The sequence below is a fragment of the Eubalaena glacialis genome, chromosome 7, assembly GCF_028564815.1.
Source record: "Eubalaena glacialis isolate mEubGla1 chromosome 7, mEubGla1.1.hap2.+ XY, whole genome shotgun sequence".
NCBI lineage: Eukaryota > Metazoa > Chordata > Mammalia > Artiodactyla > Balaenidae > Eubalaena > Eubalaena glacialis.
The window spans coordinates 32325148-32348156 of record NC_083722.1 but is presented as its reverse complement, the minus strand read 5'-3'; the positions used below and the strand labels follow the sequence as shown (position 1 = coordinate 32348156).

Genomic DNA, 23009 nt, shown 5'->3' with positions numbered 1-23009 from the left:
GCCTAACTTACCTCCTCCTTGCAGCCCCCCTGACTGAAAAGCTAACAGCTGTCAATAGAGAGGAAGGGAACCTGTTTGGCCCGTGAACTCCCCTGTTGCATTCACGTGGCCCATCACAAGAGATCAGTGACTCAATGCTCAGTAACTGGCCGGAAACGGGCCGAGCCCCCCTCACTTCCCAAGCAGTGGGCGCACACCCAGTGGGTGAGTACAAGCCTAGTTTATAACATTCCTGTGGGCAAAGCTCCTGTCCACCAGCAATGAGCCCAGGCCAGTCACGAGACCACAGCAGCTGCCTGGGGACTCGACTGCCCCACCTGCACCCAGAGCCCAGCTCTGTGGCGGGGCAGGCCCAGGGCACTGGTGTTGGACCTGCTAGCCCTCGTGCCATCCACGTTGGAGGAGCCGGGCCACCCTGGTGGGATGGGGCGGGAGTGCAGGATGAGCTCAAGGCCGGCTCTGGGGAGGCCCTGCTCTCAGTCAGTGATACAGCACCAGAGGCCTGCCCGCGTAGGAGACGTTGTCCTTCAGGAGGGGGGACCCCACGGCCATGCGCACCTTGTTCCAGCGGTGGCCTTTGTTGTAGATGGGCTTGACGGAGCGGGGAGACCAGCGGGTCAGGTACCTGTGGAGCGAGGACGAGAGGCGGCTGTGGGACCGTGGGCATGGCCTCCTCGGGCCCAAGCCGCGCTTGGCCAACCGAACCCTTTCACCAGTTTTCCTTTCTTGAGAAGGGGCTTTTCCTGGGAGCAACTGCGGAGTATGCTGTAAACAGATGGGCTGGGCTCCTGCTGCCGCAGGTGTGTGTGGCCAGGGTCAGGCAGCACAAGGCCACACGCTTCCTTGATCTTTATGAGTCGTCAGTGTTTGTGTGTATTTGCTGGGGGAGGAGGTGGAGGAAGAGGCTGCTCAGAGAGCAGATCATCCCTCTGTGGCCCAGTCATGGGGAGAGGAGAAGCTGATGTAAGGGCCTGGAGGAATCCTTCCCTCTCCCCCACTTGGCTCACTCTGCCACCCCAGCCTTCAGGGAACAAGCCTAGGCAGCCATAACTGGTGGAGGATCCCTGCCCCTCACCCAATCGATGATGGGGGCCAGGAAGGTTCTTGTAAGTAGGAGGGGGGTGGGGGTGGGGAAAGATGGCTGCCACCCATAGTCCTTTTGCCTCCTTTGGGGATGGCAGCAGGGCCCTGATAGTTCCCGGAAAAGTGGCTCATGCCGGCTGGGACTGGGGTTTACTCCATCCAGAACGAAACTTGGATCCTGTCCAGAGAGGCCCACCCTTCGTCCTGAAAGCTCAGCCATGGCAAAGGCCAGGATCCTCCCCTGCTTCCACACTAGGTTAGGGCTCAACCCAGCCGCCTCTAGAGACCCTCAAATGAGAGTTTTTAATTAAAAAAATTAATAACCATGGCTGAAAATTTTTAGCTAAGAGTGAAGAAATGACTGCTGATTTATACATTTCAACTGAGCTCCCCTGGACCTCTGTCTTCTGCTCTGAGCTTTGAGAGGAAGTAAAAGCTGTGGGTGGTATTGGCCTCCATGCCACATGCGAGGTGGGCCGGCAGGAGAGGACTTCCCCATGTCCACTGTGGCTGTCAGTGCCCCAGCAGGGAGGCCTCTGTGCAGTGGGCTGGCCCCAGGGATGCCTTTGGTGGTGCTGGGACCTGGCAGGCCCCTGTGCTGGCATTTCCCAGGCTTCAGAAGGGTGGGTGAAGAGGTGGGGTGTGGGAGCAGCCTCCCCCAAAGGGGTGCTCCTTGGGTTTGAAGACCCCAGATCCCGAGGCTCACCAGGCTCTCCATAGTTGCTGCCCTAAAGGCCCCCTGCCCCTCCCACCCTGGAGAGACCCCAGGGAAGCTGGGATTCAGCTGGCCCTGGGCCTGATGCTTGTGCCACAAGGAGCAGCCAGCTGGCAGGGGAGGGGGCTGAGGGCCTCCGGACGGCTCTCTGGGAACACTCCAGCTCTAAGAAGAACCAAGGCTCCTTCCTCCTACCTCTCCTGAAGGAGCGGGGAAGGAGGACGCATGGCTCCCCGGGGCCCGGCACAGCCTGGGCCGGTGCGTGGCAGCTCAAGGACCTCTGGATGGAATCATAAAGTCCCTTGTAAGGAATCAGCCTCCCATGTAGCCAGGACTCCCTCTCCTCCCCAGGGTGGCCTTTGCAACCCAAGAGCCCCCACGCATCATCAATCCTGTGTCACGTTAAAGGACACCGGATATATGGGAGGGAGCCTGGCTTTGCTTCAAAGGCCTGAGGGCAGGATGGATTGTGTCCTTAGGCCTGCTGCTGTCTCTTAACGAGTCAGGGTAGGGGTGGGCTCAACCCCCAAAAGGTCCACAGCACATTTGGGAAAGACAGGAAGAGGTTAATATGTCCCGTTCCTCCGGGGCTACTGGCAGATGGCCCAGCTAGCAGTGTGGGAGGTGCAGGTGGAGATGGGCAAGGGGCCAGGGTGTTGGCGAGGCATCAGTGAAGACCCAGCTCTGGCCCTGCACCCCCAGCCCAGCAATCCATGGCTAGTATCTGCCTGGCCTCTCATCCTCCATGCCTGGGTTCTGTTGGGGATCAGCCTAGGAGATTTGCTGAGGGTGGGGTATCTTGCTTTGCTTTAACCATAGAGTGCAATTCCAGTGGCAGTGGGACAGGCTGAAGGCAGGGGGGCTGTTGATACGATACGGGAGAACAAGAAGAAATACCAACATCGATTTTACAGACCTGGATCTACTCTCAACAAGGGGGTATTATAGTTCTAGGAGTATGTGAGTGTGGTAACGTCAGAGACAGCTGTTTAAGTGTTAGACAGGAATCTATTTCTACACCAGAGGGGGCCACCCTGCTTAGGCTGAAAGGCAGACTGACTGATTCTAGGATCTAGGGGACTTCCTCTCCTCCTCTATAAAACCTCAGGACCTCATGGGATGCCATGTGCAGCTGTGCAGGTTGTTAACTGCACAACTCTAGGGAGCACCATTCACAATCTAGTCTACCTGGATGCTGCCTTAAAGTTTTGCAGTGTACTATTTGCGCAGCTATGTACAGTGGCCCTGCCCCAGAGAGCCTTCCCATTTCTATTTCTAAGGCCTCATTTTGCCCTTTAATAACCCCAGTGCTATTACTGAAAGTTTGCAGAAGTGCTCTGACATTCCCATAGCAACCCAGTATGATGTCATAAACAGAAGATTAGCACATTCTAATGCCCAACAAACGACCTTCTTACCCTTCTTAGCCCTGTGCTAAGTGCCCTACTGGGGAGGGCCAAGGAAAGAGGCTGAGGCCGGCAGGGGAGGGTAACAGAGGCGTGCACAGTGGTCCGACTGATGGGGTGGGTGCTTAGGCTGGAAGGGATGGAACGCTCCAGCTTTCCTGAACTGTGGGACGAGCTCCAGGAGAGAGCCTCCCCAGCCCAGGTTTGCTTACCTGTTGAGTCGGGGTTTGCTCTTTGGAACAAATCCTTCGGGAAGCTTAGGCCTGTGATTTGGGAGCAGACCTGAGTGGAGCGAAAAGCATTTAAGGGGATGGTCTCTGCAGCGCCCTGTGCAGCTCTTGGGGGCTGGAGGGAAAGCCCAAGGGGGTGGGAGGTTGGCACTGCGGGGTGAGTACAATGAAGCCTCTGGATACCCATTGCCCTTTCAGGAGGGGTTGGAACATGGGGCAGCTGGAGGGTGGAAATGGTGCCCACAGCCTTCTGCCCCTCTTAGCCCAAGGTGCCTTCTACCTGCTCGGTGGGCCATCTTCACACACTCCTCAATCTTGCGGTGCTCTTCCTGGCACAGGCCTGTGACCCTTCGGGGCAGCATGCCCCCGTGTGGCCGGATGAACTGACTGAGCAGCAGAACATCCTAGTGGAAACGGAAAACAGGAGATGAGGGTCCTCTGGACGGGCACTTGCTGCTGGGGAGCCAGGGCCGAGTGGCCTCCAGGGGAGGCTGCTGTACCCTGGCACTGCAAGAGGCTGAGGCTCCCCCGGAACAGACCTGAGGCCACTCCCTCCCCACAGAGCTTTACACACGGGCCTGCTATCTCCACCCTAGCAAAGGTTCAATCCCAACTTAGCAAGATTTCCCGACCCCATTACCAACCCCAAAAGTCCTCAGCTCCTCCATGAGATAGTCTTCCGATAGACCAGGTTAGAGAACAGGAACTCTTCAAGAAGGTTAACAAGCTTTCATGCACCCACGGTATCTTTCCTGGTGATGAAAGGTGTGTTCTCCTCCTTGGGTGAGGTAGGGGGTATGTCATGTACTTCTGCACAACAGGGAAAACCTGTACCATTTCTGCCCCCAGAGTCTACATGCCACAGTCCAGAAGACCCAAAGAGAGCCCCTCGACCTTGTGCCATGCCCTCTGAAGCCCCAGGCAGCAACAAGCTGAGGAGGATGGGGCCAGGTTGCGAGGTTAAATCCCACATCTTCTAAGCCCCCTGTGACCAGATGTAAATGGATTCTTGGGCTTCCTTTGAACCATCAGACTGCTTTGGATGAGTCAAGGAGAGAGTCAAAAATTAAGAATCAGAATCAAGAGAGACCACGTCCCCTCCCAACTCTCACAGGATGGCTGAGAGGGTTAAAGAAAAGTCACCCACCCGACCCGGAGGGGCCTGGCATGCCTGTCTCCATGGTCCTGGTCCTCAAACTGACTCGCTGCCCTGGCAGGTGCCTCGCTGTATAACGGCAGGTTTGTTTTAATCACTGGACAGCTCCCGGGGGACCCAGGCCCCCAATTGCCACCCCTGTAATCTCCAGAATCTGATGAAAAGAACTTGGATTGGATTATCCAGGGATAATACACTGGTCTCACAGCCCCAGTGCCCCCACTGCAGGCTGCCAAGAAGGCTGACAGCTTTGTGCAGCTCAAAGTGGCGGTGCCCTGAGTGGAAAGGGGTAAAAGGAAAACAACTTCTTCAGCCTTTAACCTTGGAGAGGACTGGATTTCTTCTGCTTGATAAACAGAGCCAAGTCCATTTCCTGGAAATGGCTCGTAGGAAGAGTGCCCCATGGTGATCAGGCAGGTGTGGGGTTCACCTCTCTATCCACAGCCGGGATTCTAAGTATGGCCAGGACCCCACTAACTTCCATGTCACAAGAAGCTGAGAGCACTGCCCCGTGGCCTGCAAGTTCCCTGTTACTCCAGGTGGCCATCAGCGGAAGGGCCGGGACAGGTCAAAAAAATATCCCCACCCCCACCCCGGGGTGGCCTGAAGCCAAGGCTCCAGCCCAGGAGATTAGTTGGGTCATTCTGTTCAGATCCCGTGGACATGTGGCCTCTCCTGCTCTGACCACCTGACCGGGATCTCTGCCCTTAGTCATCCCATTCCACACAGGGGCATAGGAACAACCTGCAGGTCAAACTGGCCCAGAGTCCGAATCACCTGAAACCTAAAAACAGGGTTGCTTAATGTCACCAATAGAACGCTGAAGGACAAGTATGGATTTCTCCAGGGCTGCGTCCTTTCCCCCAGGGCTGCCCCATCTCTAGACATGATATAGAGGAGTAGCTGGGATCGTAGGCTCTGCCTGCGTTTTGTAGCCCCAGAGTGTGCATCCCAGCTCTGATACTTACTAGCTGGGTGATCTGAGGCAAGTTCTTAACTTGTTCATTAACAAGTTCATGCCTCAAATTTCCTCATCTGTAAAACAAGGATGAAAATAGTACCTACTTCACAGGGATATTGTGAAAACTAAGTGAATTATGCCCCGTAGGTGCTTACACACAGAGCAGCACCCCGTGCAGCTCACCTATTGTTGTTCACTCTTATCATCTCTCTGTGAAACAATAGCTCTAGAAGAGCTACAGCACACAGGGGTCTCTGTAGCTCCAATATGGAAAGAGAATGATGTATCCCCAGATCACAGTGAGGACTCTCCAGAGATGCCCTCATTATAAAAGGAGGAAAGCCAAACTCAGATTCTGATTCCAGCCACCTGGGAACACAGCCCTATGAGCCTGGGCTCCAGGGCCCTGGTGGTCTGAATCGACCGCAACCAGACCATGAACTAAGTCAGTGACTCTCCACCCTCACTGCACATTAGAATCACCTGGGGAGCTTTAAAAAATAATGATGGCTGGGCTCCACCCCAGGCCAACAGAATCATCTGGAGGTGGAGCCTGAGCATTTTTTAAACTCCCCTGTGATTCTCACGTGCAGCCATGGTTGAGAGCCGCTGGACAAAATGCTTCTGTCTTGGTGGTTCCATGAGATGCTGCTTAAGCCCACGGGGAACACGAGCTCCAAGACGTGCAGACATGTGTGTCTGTGCCCAGACTCACCTCGTAGTTATACTTGTGTTTCAGGTTCCAGCGGCAGATGGGGCACTGGCCGGAGGGGTTGGGGGGATTTGGACTTTCCTTGGGAGTCCCTGTGATTCGGCCTTCAATCTAGGAGGCAGAGAAAGAGAGCCTGTGAGGGAGAGGGCTGTGCAGAGCCTCTGATCCTCAAACAACCCCCCGAGTGGTAGGAGTGCTGGTGAGACTTCATCTCTGGGGGCCTCACGCGAGTAGCTAACGGGTCCCTCTGCCTGAATTGTGGTGCTGATTCCATAGCTGCTGGACAGTGGATCTTGGGGTGGCCACAGAGATGGGTTTGATGGTCTGCAAGGGTAGTAGAAACTGAACTTAATGCTGGTGGCAAGAGGGAAGGGTTTGCTGTATCAGCTGAATGCTACCTTTCCTTCCTCAAAAAGACAAAAACTCCAGAACATTATGCTTCCCTCTCTCTCCTTTGGGAAAAAGTAATAAATGCACATGGTAAAAAGTTTCAAACTGTGCAGGGATGTGGAGTCCAAAGGAAGTCTCCCTCCCATCCTGCATGTCCTTCTCAGAGGAAACTGCAGTTTCCAGTTTTATCTGACAGAGGTAAGTCTATGCCAGTGGTTCTCAACCAGGCAGGGTTGCCTAAAAACAGGGTCCAGGGGACACTGGACAATGTCTGAGACATTTCTGATCATCTCCGCGGGGGGATGGAGTGCTACTGGCCTCTAGCAGGGAAGGTGCTAACCACCCTACATGCACAGGACAGCCCTCACTCACAACACAGAACCAGCCAGTCTAAAACGCCAGCAGTGCCAGGCTGAGAAAGCCGGTCTAGGCCTATACAAGCAGACAACCGTGTGCACTCCCCTCCTCCCCCCTCTCTCTAAAAACACAGAGGGGAGGATACATTCGCCTGCCCTCCTCCTCTTATCACTCTGGATGCCACCTTTCAAACCGTGCTGAGGCCACGTGTGAAGTGACCTCCTCCATGGCTGCTGTATCCTGTGACACAGCCTTGGAATTACTAAGCTCAATAAACCAATGATCTGGGCATCAGCTCCAGTTGCAAGAAGGGGAGTTTAGAAAGCCTTGCTGATTGAGGCCACGGATTGTGTGAGGTTGGGACAGGTCTGAGAGACTCTGGGAGGGAAGCAACACTGTCTCCCAGGGAAGAACTGGCAGAAGGCAAAGGGGGCCAGAAGCAAGGCTTGGCCGTGCAGGGTGCTGTTACTACCCTTCCGCCAAGGCCACCACAGCTACGCCAGAAAGGGAAAGGTGCGCTAGGGAAAATGTGCAGGTATATGGAAGGACTTGGGAGGGGGTCAAGGTGGGCCTGGTCGGGGAGAGCTAACACTTATTGACTCCCCACTATAGGCCTGGCTCTGTGCTAATAATGGTCCACATGTATCATCTCATTTAACCCCACAACCTAGTGAGGGCGGAATCATGATCTTATTTTACTGATGAAGGAAGTGAGACCCTGGAGAGTAATACCCAAAGTCAGCCATGGCAGCGCCTCTCCAGGCATGGCTGGGCTACCTCCCCCAAGGGCTCTCATGGGGCCACATACTTCTGTGTTCATTCCACAAATAGCAAATTCACGCCCCACAGGAAAAACACTCTTCACACTCAAAAGCCAGATGTGCTTCTCTCCACCAGCATGGAGTTTAAAGGGTGAACACTTGTTTTGGCTTTAGATAAGGGAACCAAAAAAGGTGCCCTAAGGCAATGGGATCCCCCTAGAAAGAACTGTTTTGAGGCTAAGCAGTGAAAAGGCTGAGGGAGTGTTCTGGGGAAGACCCAAAGAGGGAACCCTAAGGCTTGTCCTGGGGATAAGAAGGCCTTGGGGAGGACTGAGCTTGGCTGGCTGCCAGAGGGTTAAATCTCTGGTTGACATGGAAGCTACAGAGGCTTCTGGGAACTCGGTGGAGTGGTTGAGGATTTCTTGGAGGGGTGGAAGGCCATGTGAAAACAACGTTGTCTTTTAGGGATTATAGGATAATCTAGGCCCCATGACTCCCAGAGGAAGGGAGGTGAGATGGGCCCAGTGAGGGAGGGGGGGAGTAGGTGGGTGAAGAACTGTGCTAGCTTTCTCACCAACAGAGAAGACAGGGTGCCAGCTGTGAGCCCTGGGCCCAGAGAGTGTCACCTTCTAACTACATCACTGAAGGAGTAGTAGCTTAGTCATTCTAGGCAGAAAGGAAAGATCCAGGCTCCTCGCCCGGGGTCTACTCTCTCTAGTCTTGTCATTACCTTAGTTTTCCCCTTTGGAAAACTGACTTATCACCCGCCAAAGAACATATCAGCAAATACCTATGAGCTCTTGTCATACAAAGGGCCACTTTAATCAAGTAACAGATGCCTTAGTCCAGGCACAGCAACTGTTCCTGATTAACCACACTCTCACACACAGGTTGAAAATAGTAGACTGGGGGATTTATGGTCACAGAGGGAGCAGATCCTGAAGCCAGGAGTCCACTTGGGGCCTCCCACCCTCCCTCAGAGGAGCAGCCAGGCAGCTCCAAGCATTAAAGAGGTTATAAGTGGCCAACTCGACGATACTTACTATAGTTGTCTTCCCTCCTTGGATCTCCACCACTACAGAGATAAAGGGGAAAAACTAGGTCAGCCATTTAATAAGGAACAGGGAGTTTCAAATAACAGCTCACACTCTACACATGCAGAAAAACGGAGCCCTCTCTCTGCACTCTCCCACAGCCCTGACCTGGAAAAGGAAGTGTGCAGGGTTCACCTCCCAGTGCCAAGGCTCTGTGCCCTGGAGGCTGGGCGGGGGCAAGCCCAGATGCCCATGTCATATCATCTGTCTGGGATTAAGGGTCTCCACACTGTTTCTGCCTTTCTAATTTGAGATTCATCTTGGTTCCATCCAAGGTACTTGGCAAGACCTTGCCCTACTGTGGCTAGCAACAATGGCCTAAGAGTTGAGGGTTGAAGGTGGGGGGTGGGAAGTGGGCAGAAGCCGCTAAAAGACCTTCAAAAATACCCATTGCATATGTTCTTTCATGAGGAGAACCAGACAAATATGGTTTCTGACCTTGACGAGTTTGCAATCTAAGATACAGCACTGAACTAACACTGCTCCAGGGGTCCCACGGTGGATAAGTAATGAGACCAGTTCACTCCTAAAACATCCTGAGAGCCTTGTGTTACAGCTGTACAAGGGCAGCTGTGTGAGTCAAATCCTCTCCTCTCCCTGCAGGGGTGCATTTTGTTATCCACACCGGAGAGGGGTGATGGGAGAGGTGGGAGTGAGGGGCCTGCAGATATGGGGTCCAGGCAGAAGTGCAGAGAGTGCTGCAGTTCCACACTGAGAGGGCCTCCCTCAGCTCTTCGCTGAGGCAGTCAGAAGAGAACCCGAGGGCAAGACAATTAAGTCGCACGCACAGGCACGCAAGCCAGCCTGTACATATTTCCTCTTACTTAACCAGGATGCAGAAAGACAACTTCAACAATATCCAAAGGAAGAACCAAGCTAATAACCCACATTCCGCAAATATAATCAAATAGAAAGTTCTTGGAGATTCTCCCTTGGTCTCCCAGTTTCTTTAGAGAAAGAAGCCATGGCTTTTAGCATAGGAACTGGCATACTGCAGATGCTCCATAAAGGCTAGGGAGCAAAATACTTCTCATGATGCCCTTCTGACTGCTAACTACTGTAACAGAAAACATGAGTGCACATACTAGGCTGCAAACTGTCTCCCCAAATAGTAAAACCATATTTTAACAGTAGCTTGGCTACCACAATTAGTTCTACTCAGCCCTAGCCAAGGAAAGAAGTAGTACAGATTAGAAAGAGCCTAAGGTTAACTTTGTGAATCTAATGAAAGTTACGGACCTTGCCCTAGAAACACGTTAGTAAGTGTACACAAAATTAGACATGGATTACAGGAAGCTCACAGACCCCTGCAGCTACGCACCTAAATGGTAATACTGGTTTTCCCTCAGGGATGGGAGGAGGTGATTTTCTAAAGTTTCTAAAATAAACATGTACTGCCTTTGCAATAAAAAATAAACAGTAAAAAGAGAGAATGAAAATGTCTAAGAAAAAAAAGTGAGGCAATTCTAACCCACCCGGAGGCCCACAGCAGCATCTGTGATCACTGAGCTCTGTGACTGACACCAAACTGGACACAGATTGCCTGGAATTGTCCCCCGTTTGTTTTCTGGGCACGGCCATTCATAAAGACTCATTACTTCAAACAACCAACCTGAGAGCCTCTCAGCTTCAACTCCACACACACAAAGGAGTAACAACGGCCAGAAAGGCCCCGAGGCTTTCTCCAGAGAACACTGTATACTAATCAATTCAAAGACAAACTAGGTTTCTCTCCCTAAGAGAAAATGCGTCACTGCACAGATCTACTTGCTCCGAACAGAGACCAGCCTAAATGGGATGTGGGTGAGACTCAAACTGGTACTCAGTCTGGTGGCCAGCACAGCTGCAGGGAGATGGTCACTGCACTGTGTCAGCCTACAAAAGTAGGGAGGCAGAAGGATGCAGCCCTAGCCCAGCAGGGCTGCCAGGCACCCCGGAAACTTTGCAAATTTGCAAAAACCAAGTTGGAAGAGGGACGGAGGGTGACCCAATCTGAGCAACAACAGGTGGGGGGCGAGTTTTTAAGAATCCTGATAGGAAACAAAAGGAGAGACCCACTCCGGTACCACTCGAGTCAGCGTGAGAACAGTGCCCTGAAATGAAGCGGACAAACATGTGCTTCCCCTCTAGGTGGAGGCACTTGGGTCCTAACCATCAAGTAAACAAGTCTAGCAAAACACACATCACTCCCGGCAAAGAACCAAACCGTGAAGTCATCCCACTGGCCCCTGGAAGAGAGATCAAAGCCTGTAGCAAGCTCCACTGTTAATGAGCTCCCCACACAGCAACTCTGAGCCAGTGAATCATCTCACTATAAGTCAGTGGGTAAAACAATAGGCAGATGCTTATCTAATAGAGACAATTTGTCAAATGAGAAGGAATGACTGGAGAACTCATACAGGACAGAGATTGATCAGGGCGGTGTCTCAGTGCAGGGGCAGAGGGCCCACCGGAGCCTGAAGGGGCCCTAGGAGATTTCAAGCCTCTGAAAACAGGAGTTAGGAATCAAAATAGTATTGCTTTTCAGCGTGCATACAAAAACATGTCAAAACCAAACAAAACCTGAGATCCATTTGTCCCTGGCCTCCTCTCCATTCAAGAGAAGTGGGGGTGGCTAAGAAAAGCTGGACTAACAAAAAACTGTTAGTCACTAACTGAAAACTTGTTTAGAAAAAGATGGAATTGCTCTTGTGTTCCGAAATATGGCTGTATCAAGTAAACTAAGGAAAGATACAAAGCAGTTTTCTAAACTAGAATTAAGGGCCAAAATCTTCTAAGATAGGCACTTCTCATACACATCAAATAATCTGTGCCACAGGAGGCAACACATTTGCTGAGCACCCGTGGAGTGTACAGCCGGGCTCCACCCACTGTGGAGAGCTCCAGCCTACTAGGAGACACAGTCTTTGCCCTAGAGGAGAAAAGAGAACTAAACCAAGCAAGGGAATCTCACTCTAACAAAGTCCATGCCTCGTAAAGAGGTCCTTTGAGTACTTCAGTAAATACTCACCTAGGATGGAGTCCAAGATAACTGAATTGTAAGTCTAGAGCAAACAGCATCGAGGTGAGATTGCAGTGAACGCAAAAAGACCTCGATGGCCACATAAACACAGACACAGTGAACTGCAGCGGGATAAAGACCCAGCTGTTTAGTAAAGGAGGAAGTGAGGAAAGCGGAATGATGAGGAGTGGAGGGCACTGCTGCAGTAAGTGCCCAGAGACCAAGGTCCTTCTTGGAAAGGATCCATGGAAACCAAGTCCCAAGTAGAGTATGAAGGGACGGAGTAACCGAATGGCAAGGTGGCTAAACGGCAGCACCAACAATCTTATGTAGGGTCAGGGAGTAGAGCACATGTTTGGGAAGTATGGACATTGACTACTTTTCTCAAACTCCTTCCTTGCTCAAGCTCTGCTCCCTTCTGCTCATCTTTAATTCTGCCACTAAAGTTTTCTGATTCTCTCATCACCTACCCCTTCCTTTTCCCTTGGACCTCTGAGGGAATGTCCCTCTGCACCATCCTTCAAATGAGGAGTCTTACTGCTACATAAAAACCTCCCTCCACTAGCAGGTTACTCTGGACTACGTCTTTTTTTTTTTTTTTTTTAAATATTTATTTATTTATTTATTTGGTTGCGCTGGGTCTTAGTTGTGGCAGGCGGGCTCCTTAGTTGCGGCTCGCCAGCTCCTTAGTTGTGTCACGTGGGCTCCTTAGTTGTGGCATGTGAACGCTTGGTTGCGGCATGCATGTGAGATCTAGTTCCCTGACCAGGGATCGAACCCGGGCCCCCTGCACTTGGAACAGTCCTAACCACTGCACCACCAGGGAAGTCCCTGGACTATGTCTTTTGAATTCTTTAAAGGCCCCAATTTGCTCACTCCTCTCTCAAAGCTTTTACCTATAGGGATGACCATCCTGCCAGGCATATCCTTGTCTGAAATGCTAAGTCCTCCAGAAAGCTCCCTTAGGAAAAGATGAAGAAAATTCCCTTCAGCCTTCACTCATTTCAACACACTCTGCTCTGAGGGTCTGATAGATCATTGCTGTTAATTCAGATAGTCATATGTGTTTATTTTCCTTGTTTTAAATGCATTCCTTCACAAGGGCTCTAAGAGTGACAAGGCAGGAACAAGGTCTAACCTCTGCTAGGTCTGACAGTGTCAATCATGAACACTAAATGGTCTCCAGCAAGTTAATTGACAAGAGCTTTCAGGGAAGGGAGGGAACCATGGGGAAGCCCTGCTATGGAATACCAAGGTGATGTTACTGGAGGGAAGAGTGCTGGCTGTTCTTCCAACTCTACTACTTACTAGCTGTGTGATATTGGGCAGCTACCCAACACCTCTGGACCGGATTTCCTCATTTGTAAAAATGCCTGTAATATTCACCTTTAAGGATTGTTGAGAAGACTGAATAAGGGTACGTGGAAAACCTAGCACAGTGTTTGCAGCAGGCACTTAGTAAACCACAACTTCCATTTTTTGTCTTCCTTTAGTCTTGCTTCTTCTGTAATTATCTTTTTTGGTTTTGTGTGTCCCTCTGTCAAACTTTAGACCAGGCTTTCTCAACAGCAGCAGGATCAATATTTCAGGCCAGGTGGTTCTTTGTTGTGGAGGGCTATCCTGTGCACTGGAAGATGCTTAGCAGCATCCCTGGCTTCTACCCACCACATGCCATGAGCACCAGCTGTGACAACCAAAAATGTCTCTGGACATTGCCAAATGTTCCCTGAGAGACAAAACTGTCCCCAATTGAGAATCACTGCTTCAGACAGAGAGATTCTATAGGCAGGAGGAGTGGTGCTGAGTGCCCATGAACTCTGACTAAAATTAAGGAAGTACTATCTGATACTCTGAAAAGTAGAATGCTTGAATATTTTCAGCAAGACACCCAGCTTCCTCTCCATGACTTTAAATTCTATGTGTACAATATTATTTGTGTGTAAAATATACCAGCTGGAACCAGTCAAAATTAGCTTTATGTGTAATTCTTTATGCCTTACACATAATGGATAGAATATCAAGTTTTGTTTTTTTTCATTTAAAGGCTTTGGAGATAGGTGGTTCTCAAGAAAAATATAGAATATGGTAATGCCTTCATGTAAGATCACATCAATTCAATTATTTAGCCTTTAGGTCTGACAGTAACACAGAGAAGCTACCAAGTATTTACAGCAAGGAAGACTTCAAACACCCATCTCATCATACAGCCCAGCATTTCACAAACTCTCCAACTGAAAAATTCTAACCTCAAATATTCCTTTGTAAAAAAACAAAACTATTCCGCTTGCTTATCCTCTGGGGACATAGCAAAAAACTATTTTCAACTTTTGATTTCATAAAGGATAAGTAAATTGCAGCCGTTAGTGTTTGACACTTGGCAGACGCCCTCAAAAATGTTATGGGCATATGCCTATTTTGCAGCATGGGAACAGATGAAACACCTTATCCAAGACACCTCTTTGTTGTCTTTCTTTATCAATGAATTAGTTTATCTAATGCTAACCAGGCAGTATCTGGATTTTGTTGTTCTTTCTAGCAAATGTTCCATCTTCCCTTCATAGCTAAATTTTTCAAACACACCTATTCATTTCTTCATGAACTATCTCATTTCCCCAAACTGGGTTCCTTGTCTGCCATTCTATTGCAATTGCTGTTTGAAAGCTAAAAAAAGAGACCTTTTCTGAGACAAATCCAATGCTCTCTTCATTAGGCTCTTCTTTTTGGACTTTTATGCTCCCCCTGGCAAAAATGATCACTATTTTCCTCTGGATTCTTCTCAGCTTTAGTTAAAGGATATGCTGGTCACTACTACACCAGATCTTAAAAACACACACTCACACACACACAGAACCACTTCACTTCTATTGCACATCACTCATCCTTTCCTGCTTCCAGCAGTGCACAAAGACTATGTCCTGAAAGACCTTTTCACTCTCCGCCAGATTCCATCCTTTTATGAGCCTGTTAAAGACACACCCCCTTCATGAACACTTCCAATTCGGTTTGCTGTTGCCGGTAACCTAATCTCCCTGTACTTCCGCATGTAAATACCTAATACCTAACTTGCATTTATTGGAGTGTATCATATCATCTTATTAGAACCTAACTTCTCAGGAAAAGGGTTATATTTTTTTTTCTCTAGAATCCCTTAACAGTTTGAAGTACAGCACTTGGCCTTCAGTAAGCTCTCGGTGCAATACTAGAATCAGGCTGCTTTTCCAGACTTAAGATTAATGAAAAGCAAAACCACCATCCAGCATATGCCTCTGTTTCAACTGTTCAATGGTCTTTCCACCTTAGCTTCCACTTCTCAGACTAGCGGCCCAGGCAGAAAAAGCTGCCATCAGATTACAGCATTTTCAGATGAGAAACTGGAAAGGGAGGCCCGGGGGAGGGTATCCAGATGTCCTTCCCCGATGGAGCAGGAATTCTTTAATGAAGGAGGCGGCGATTCGGCGAATACGGAACGGAGAATTAACATGCAGACTCTAACCAAAAACTTTCCTGAACCCTGGGACAGGTTTCTCTTCTGCCTCTGCTAACTAAGTAGGCTTTTCTCTCCGATCTCCATCCCCCCCGTCCCCACGCAGGAGGACAATCACGATGGGTGGGAGATCAAAGTAACAGCATCAGGGTCTGGAAGGGAACTGCAAGCACTCCCGGAGCCCAAGAATCTCCGGCGTTTCGGAACCGCGCGAAGGAAAGGGAGGGAGGGGCGCACGGGGGCAGAAGGAAGCAACCTTCGCTTCTCCTCTTCAACCCTGGGAGGTCACCAGGACCCAGGACTCACCTTCCCTGAACCCGCGAGCTGGAGGCCGGGCCCGGCTGGTCGCGGCCTGGCCTGCCAGGAGCCCTCTGAGCAGCCGTCCGCAGCCGGACACCAGCACATTGAGAGCCACCATCTTGAAAACCAACGCTGACCTCTTGTGCACTTCCGCTTCCGGAACGGCGCGCGCGCAGCCGCAGTGGTGGGCCGGAAGCTTGCGTCCTGTGGGCTTCTAGCTCCGTTATTCTTGTCCGTTATTTCCATTTCCTCACCTCTCCCGCTTTGAGCAAAGCGGTGCGGCGTTGTGTGAAGCCTGTGCTTTGTTCCGAGAGTCTAGGGAGGTCTTTAGTTCCTGTCTGCCAGTCCTCGAAGTTTCCAAGGTCGCTTTCGTTCCTTGGCGGGCTTCTTCGGTAAAATCACATGCACTGCCCCTATTTCTTTAAAACTTTTTCTTCTCTGCAAGTGAGATGTGGATTTTCAGTTTCTTGAGGCTGGGCTTAAGTCTGTACCAAAGCAGTTGAAATGGTTAGAAACAATGGTTCTGGAACATCCGGTATCCCGCAGACCTGGGATAGAGTTAATACCACCCCCACCCCACCCCCCGCGCGTCTTTCATTCTCATAACTTGGCGCTTCCCTTTGGCCCCGGGGCCTTTGCTCAGCTATTTCCTCTGCCTGCTCTGTAGCTACTGGGAAACTTACTTCTCAGGGCTCAGCTCAAACTTCACTTCCACATTAGAGTTTTCCTTAACCTCCCTGTTACTTGTTCTCAGCACCAGATACCTCTCCATCTTAGTACCCCACTCAACTGCAATTTTGCATCTGTTTGTGTAGTATGTGTCTCCTCATCAGACTGTAAGCTCCTTGAAGGCAAGGACATTGGGGTTTTTTGGTTGACTCTCATAGCTCCAGCATCCATTATGCGCTTGACACATAATGAGTGCATTATATACTTGTTGAGTGAATGGGTAGAACCTATTTTATACCGTTTTTTTGAAGATTAGATGGGATAAAACATAAGTGCTCAGTAAACAATTTATTAATAGGGCAATTACTGAAATGGCCCTTGTGCTAGGTACTTTTCATAAGTTTGACATACTTGCCTAATAAAGAAGCTTATAGTACCAAAAAGAAGACACAGCTGCCCAGTTTTCTGTCTTTTGGATTTGCAGGATGTATAGGATATTCCCCTAGAGCTACGTAAGAAAGGAAAGCCATTCACAGCTCAATTCTTCCACATTGTGGTTAGGATATTGTTTTCCACACCGGAAGGGGGATTTTCTAGTTATCCTACTCTAATTCAAGGATGGGAAAATCAGGCTCATTAAATGGCAGAGCACGTTCCCTGATGAAGGGGAGGGAAGGAGTCCATCTTCCAGTTGGGACTGCCGTGCTTGTGGACTAAGAGGATGCAGAGCAGCTGCTGCGTGGGGAGCTTGAGTGGTGTCACCAGAGATGAGGAGAGTGGGAGAAACATGGCGTTGGGTTTCCTTAAAACATCAAATTCAGCAAAAACAGGGCCTGGGAAGGGGAAACTTGAGAGGAAGGTCAATCTAGGTGAGTGAGACGGACACATGGATTAGGAGTGGAGCAGAGGGTTTTGGCGGTGTATAGGTCCAGGTGTTCTGGCCAGGATAAGGAAATCCTTGGCTGTTCTTGTAGCTTCTATATACTTTCCTTCTGTACAGATGACCTTGAGCCCTTCCTGCTTGTACCATACCCCTTGTTTCTTTACAAGTCCCCAACTTCTGGGGATGACTGGGACCAAGGCAGTAACAGAGCCCCACCCAGGGTTTGTTTTGGACATAGTGAGCTAAAGTATTTGAGTGCTAACCTTCCCTTCGTTATCATATCCTAATTTAATATAATCAAATTTTATTTTAAAAAGCAACATATTTTCTACAATGACAAATAACATGTGATCATAGTAAAAAAATATGACAATAAAGAGAAAAGAAATATCCATAATCCAGAGATAAGCAGTATTTGCATTCAGCAAAATGAAATAATACTGTGCATATTCTTTGTTTTGTAATATCTTATTTTTCTGAATCCTTGCGTAATTAGCCCTTACATGAAAAAAGAACTCTCTGAGACCAGATTTTGCTCAAGAGACTAGCCTTTACTTAAAAAAAAAATTGTTATTGAAGAATAACCTATATAAGAAAGTATACATGTTATCAGTATACAACTTGATAAATTTTCACAAAGGGAACACATTACTCACACCAAGTAGAACATTACTAGCACACCAGAACACCCCCTGGTGTCCCCTTCCAGACACTACCTCCTCAAGGGTAATCATTATCCTGACTTTTAGCACCATAAATTACTTTTTCCTGCATTTGAACGTTATATAAACAGAACGTCATGTAGCATGTACTCTTTTCTGTCTGCTTTCCTCTGCTCGCCAACATCATGTTTGTGAGATTCACCCGTATTGTTATATATTGTTGTCATCATTCATTATCATTGTCGTATAATGTTCCATTGTGATTATACTACAATTTACTTATCCTTTCTTTTGTTGATAGGATTTAGATAATGTCCAGTTGGGACTGTTACAAATAGTGCTGTGATGTACATTCTTCTACATGATTTTTGTGAAGACAAGAGCAAAATTCTCTTGGGACTATATCTAGGAGTGAAACTGTTCGGTTATAGGGTATGTATATACTCAGCTTAAGTAGATTCTGCCAAACAGTTTTCCATAGTAGTTGTACCAGTTCCCAGTGTTCCACATCCTTATCAATATTTGATATTTTTTGTGATTTTTCATCTTGGCCGTTCTGGTGAGTACATAGTAGGATCTCATTGTGTTTTTAATTTACATTTCTCTGATGCCTAAATGAGGATGAGTCACTTTTCATATGTTTATAAGCCATCTAGATTTCCTCTTCTGTAAAATGTCTTTTCAAGTCTTTGACCCATTTTATATTGGGTGGTCTTTCTTATTGATTTGTAGAAGTTCTTTATATATTCTGGATACTTGTCCTTCGTTGGATGTATGTATGGCAAATGTCATCTGCCTCTCTGTGGGTTGCCTTTTCATTCTTCTGTATTACAGTTGACCCTTGAACAACGTGGGGGTCAGGGCACTGATCTCCACGTAGTCAGAAATCCGAGTATAACTTGTAGTCAGCCCTCTGTATACAGGGTTCCCCCATATCCGAGGTTCTTTCGTATTCATGGTTCCACAATTGGGGATCCAACCAACCAAGGATCAAATGGTACTGTAGTATTTACTATTGAAAAAAAATCTACATAGGAATGGACCAGTGCAATTCAAACCCGTGTCATTCAAGGGTCAACTGTATATTTTTCGATAAGCATTGTTTTTAATTTTAACATCGTGTAATTTATCAGGTTTCTTTCCTTTTTGGTTGGCTTGTTTGGTTTCTTATTTAAATTTTTTTCCTTGTCAGGGTAATGAAGATGTTCTCCTATGTTTTCTTCCAAAAACTTTATTGTTTAACTTTCACATTAGATCTGAACTCATCTGGAATTGTTTTATTATGTGGTCTGAGATTGGGATTAAGATTCATTTTTTTCCGCCATAGCGAAATTTAACTGACCCAGCATCATTTATTAAAAATGTCATACTTCCACCCATTGCATTTTATCTGGTATAGGTCTATTTCTGGAATTTTGATCTCTTTTTCTGTTCTTTAGCACTGTTTTTGTTTTTGTTTTTTAATTTAAAAATTTTTGGCCGAGCCATGCAGCATGCAAGGTCTTAGTTCCCTGACCAAGGATCAAACCTGCACCCCCTGCAGTGGAAGCACGACATCCCCTTTAGCACTGTTTTAAATGGCTGTATACTATTTGATTGTCTGGAAGTGCCATAACTTACTTAACCAATCCCCGATTACTAGGTATTTAGGTTGCTTTTAATTCAAACATATTTTCTAAGACCTATCTTCCTACTCCAAAAATAGCATCTTTTCATTAGTGAGTCTTATATACCCCTGTCCCCAGTTGGGTATGTTGTGGTTTTTGTTGTTGTTGTTTTTTCAAGTACAACTGTACTGTGGGATATAAGGGAGTGAGGGCCCTTCTCTGGGGGGCTGCAAAGTGGTAGTTGCCACCCAAAGGAGAGGTCTTTTCAGGAGCCAGAGTTTCTGGGGCTGTTGGCAGAGTCACTCTCATGCACGGGAAGAACTCTTTCCAGCTGCAATAGTAATCCTGGGTCTTGAAGGGCAGCAGTGACACTGTGTGAACATCTATGAGAGAAGGGAGGCCGACGAACCATTCCTTATCCTGACACAATCTTCTGTCCACCTCCTCCTCCCAGGAGCCCAGCCCCCTTGTTTCCACCCCATTTTCCAAGGAAATCTTCCTTCTTTCCCCCACCCCTTGTCCTGGACCCTTGAGAGAACTCAAGTCCCAAGTAAACCGTCCTAATGAAGACGTTCAGGGAAACATTCATAACAGATGAACCCAGAAGTGTTCATTTTGCCAAGAAAAACTTAAACTCGCAGCAGAGCTGATCTGGTCTAAGTGACTTGCTGCTGGCCAACAGGACAGCCAGCTCAGGTCAGAGCAAAAGCAAGAGTTAGGAAGCCATGGGTGGATCAGCCTGTCTGTGGCTTCGGGGCTGAGGAAGTTCTGGTCCCAGCTGTGGGTGAGTGTGCTCTTCCAGCCTTCCTCCCACCTCGCCCAGGAAGAGTGGGTCAGAGCCAAGAGCCACACAGATGTTCAGATGTTCACTGTGAATGAGCAGAGGCAGCAAAAAGGCACGGGAAAGAGAGAGCTGATGGGGTAGAGACAAGGGTGGGAGGGGGCTGTGGGAGAACTGGGAGAAAGGGCTGGCAGAGCCAGTGACAGTCCTGTTTGCTCTCTCCTAATTAATGTGGTTTCCTTACAACCCCCCTGCTGATTCCAGCTGGTCAACTCAAACCATAACAACACGTGGCCTGCCCGGCTGGCCTGGGCCAGGAGCTGAGGCTGGGTGCCTCCCAACAAGGGTCTGGTTTCCTCTGCCCCCGCTGCCCCTCCTCCCCAACTGGCTTTGTGCAGATGAGGGAAGGGACAGCACCTCAGTCAGGGTTGAGGTGACAGCCAGGGGCTGCTGGCTTTGGGCTCGCCTGGCTGCTCACCTCGGTTTCCCATGACCTTTAAAAAAGGGCAGTTCCCTGCTTGTTTGGGCTGCTGCCTCCAAACAGGTTTGAGTGGGGGTGGGTGAGGAGACCTTGACAAAGAACCCCTTGCTCAGCGGTGGCCTCTCTACCTACAGGTGTGCCCTGTTTGATGCGGTGGGCCTGGAAACAATCAGGGTGTGTCCAGAGTCCTTGCTCATTCAGTGTTTTCCAGCAGCTTTTCAGTGTTGTTTCTTTTCCTCACCAGGACTTTACTCTGTCCAAATTACTCATCTTATCCCCTTATTTCTTCATTGATTCATTTCGACAGCAGGTTTCAATCGAGCAGCTACTATGTGCCTTTCGTGAACAAATGATTACATGCATCAGGGAACACTCTCCAGGGGTGAAAGCGCTTGTCTGATAAAGAAACATTTTGTAAACTGGATGATTGGCCTGGGGTTTATTTGCTTTCTCTCCCCTCCCCGCTCTTCCCTTCAAAAATTAAAAAAAATAAATAAAACACACATCAGGAAAAGTACATAAAGTTTAGATGTACCATATAACAGATTAATTGTAAAGCAAAACTGATTCATTTCTATGCTGGATCACTACGGCATGCTGCTGCCCTGATATGGATAAGGGGGGAAAATACAAAAGAGAAGTGGGATTGGTGAGAAGCAGCTTTAGGGGCCTTCAGCACCCCAGAACCTTTCTAGAAAGTGAGGCCAGAGGCAGGAGGCCCCAAACAAAACTGCCAGAGGACAGAAAGCCTGCAGTGCCCTTTGTGTGCACTCCCCAGGCCCAGGCCAGAAGCCTCTCCAAGTGAGTACACCCTAGTCCGGACCCCCCAGTGCTTGGCTGGCATTTGCCTCACCCCAGCTTCACCCAGTGGTGGGAGCCAGTGAGACCCACTCCACTCAGTTTCCTACCAAACCAAGCAAGCCCTGGTTGTGACTGGGCATTTCTGCAGAGGGCTGGATGACCTTTCAGAAAAGGCCTTCATGTCCCTGTCAGGCTGAGAAACTCATCAGATTTCTTTTTCCCGGTGCCTCAATTCAGTTATTGTATAAGGAGAAGGTTTTTAACCTTTTAGAACACTTTGGAATTACTGGCACATTTTTGCTACTGGGTATAAAATGGCACCTAGTGAGATGCTGTCCCCTGCATGCACATGGGGACACCTACGAAAGCAAAAGGAAGGAGCTGCAGACTGAAAATCAGGCTCTGCTCTAACCAACTGGCAACCTGAAGTCAGATACTCACGCTCTCTGGGCCTCAGTTTCTCCATCTGTGAGGAGTCCTGTATGGTTCTAGAATTCTGGTTCTGTGAACATTCCCATCCTTGTAACCCGGAATGGCAGAGTTCAGTCTTCAGCTCCCACTTCCCCGCTCTGCTCTCTTTCAGAGTCTCAGCCACTTTCACCCTTCAGCTTTCACCTTCAGGCTGATAAGAACAAAATCCACAGCAGTGCTTCTTTGAGCTCCAGCCTCTGGCTCCGACTGCCTACAGAAATTTCTATTTGGTTCTTCTGAAGGAGCTTAAGTATACACCATGTCTAAGTAAGGCCACCACCACCTTCCTGATAAATGCTGTCAGGGCTGTCGGTCTCCCTCTCGCTTACAGAGTCACCATTGACTGCCCTCGTCCAATTTCCAAAGTTTTCATAAGTTTCATGAATTTCAAAGTTATCTCATGATTTCCCCCTCTTCCTTATCATTTAAATTTCCACCATCTTCTAATACCTCAATTTGTCCATCGTCTTCAGTTTCCCCATCTCCAATCTACTCTACTGTCTCTGTCTGATTTTCATAAACACCCCAATCACTTTACTGCTCCATGGCATCTCATCGCCCACAGCTGGAGTCTGAATTTGCAATTTTAAGGAACTCCTGGAAGACTAAAGTCTGAGAACTGCTGACTAAGGGGAATAAAGTCCCAACTCTGCGGCCTGACGTGAGTGACGTGACATGCCTCCCACTACCCTTCCTACTCTTCCTCCCTCTTCTCCCGCACAGACTGTCAAAACCCACCCCTGCTCATTTTCCTTCCCTCCTCCACCCCCATCATGTTCCTCTTCAGGGGTGCCCTCCCTCATCTCCTAGTCGGAATCCCCCACTTCTTTCAAGGCCTGGCCCACCCCTCACCTCCTTTGTCTCTTTCTGCATTCTCTCTCTCTCTCTTTCCTTCCTGCCACTTCAGTGCTTGTCTGCCTTCTACCTCTGGCTCCTTAGTTACATGCTATTCCACATTAGCCAGGACTCTCTGAGTTGTGGCAATCATCCAGTTTGTAGAAGGA

General features: G+C 48.8%; 1 protein-coding gene across 2 annotated transcripts; it reads right to left on the bottom strand.

The window, feature by feature from the left end:
• Positions 1 to 204: 204 nt before the first annotated feature.
• On the bottom strand, positions 205 to 22576 carry MRPS18A (mitochondrial ribosomal protein S18A). Of its 2 annotated transcripts, XM_061196148.1 has the most exons (7): positions 21976 to 22576; positions 15657 to 16135; positions 8815 to 8846; positions 6267 to 6374; positions 3715 to 3838; positions 3417 to 3486; positions 205 to 625 (listed from the first exon to the last, which is right to left on the bottom strand). In XM_061196148.1, exons 2-7 carry the CDS (start codon positions 15766 to 15768, stop codon positions 481 to 483), a joined length of 591 nt encoding a protein of 196 aa, XP_061052131.1. In that variant the 5' UTR covers positions 15769 to 16135; positions 21976 to 22576; the 3' UTR covers positions 205 to 480. The 2 variants fall into 2 exon arrangements, with proteins under 2 accessions (XP_061052131.1, XP_061052132.1); XM_061196149.1 differs by lacking the exon at positions 15657 to 16135.
• Between the last annotated feature and the right edge of the window lie 433 nt (positions 22577 to 23009).

Bases quoted from the DNA above. Each gene is read 5' to 3' on its own strand.
- MRPS18A (XM_061196148.1), bottom strand. From the start codon at position 15,768: ATGGTGGCTCTCAATGTGCTGGTGTCCGGCTGCGGACGGCTGCTCAGA. The intron at 8,847-15,656 runs GTGAGTCCTGGG...TTATCTCTGTAG, and splicing joins AGCTCGCGGGTTCAGGGAAG to TGGTGGAGATCCAAGGAGGG. The intron at 3,487-3,714 runs GTAGAAGGCACC...CGCTCCACTCAG, and splicing joins GAAGATGGCCCACCGAGCAG to GTCTGCTCCCAAATCACAGG.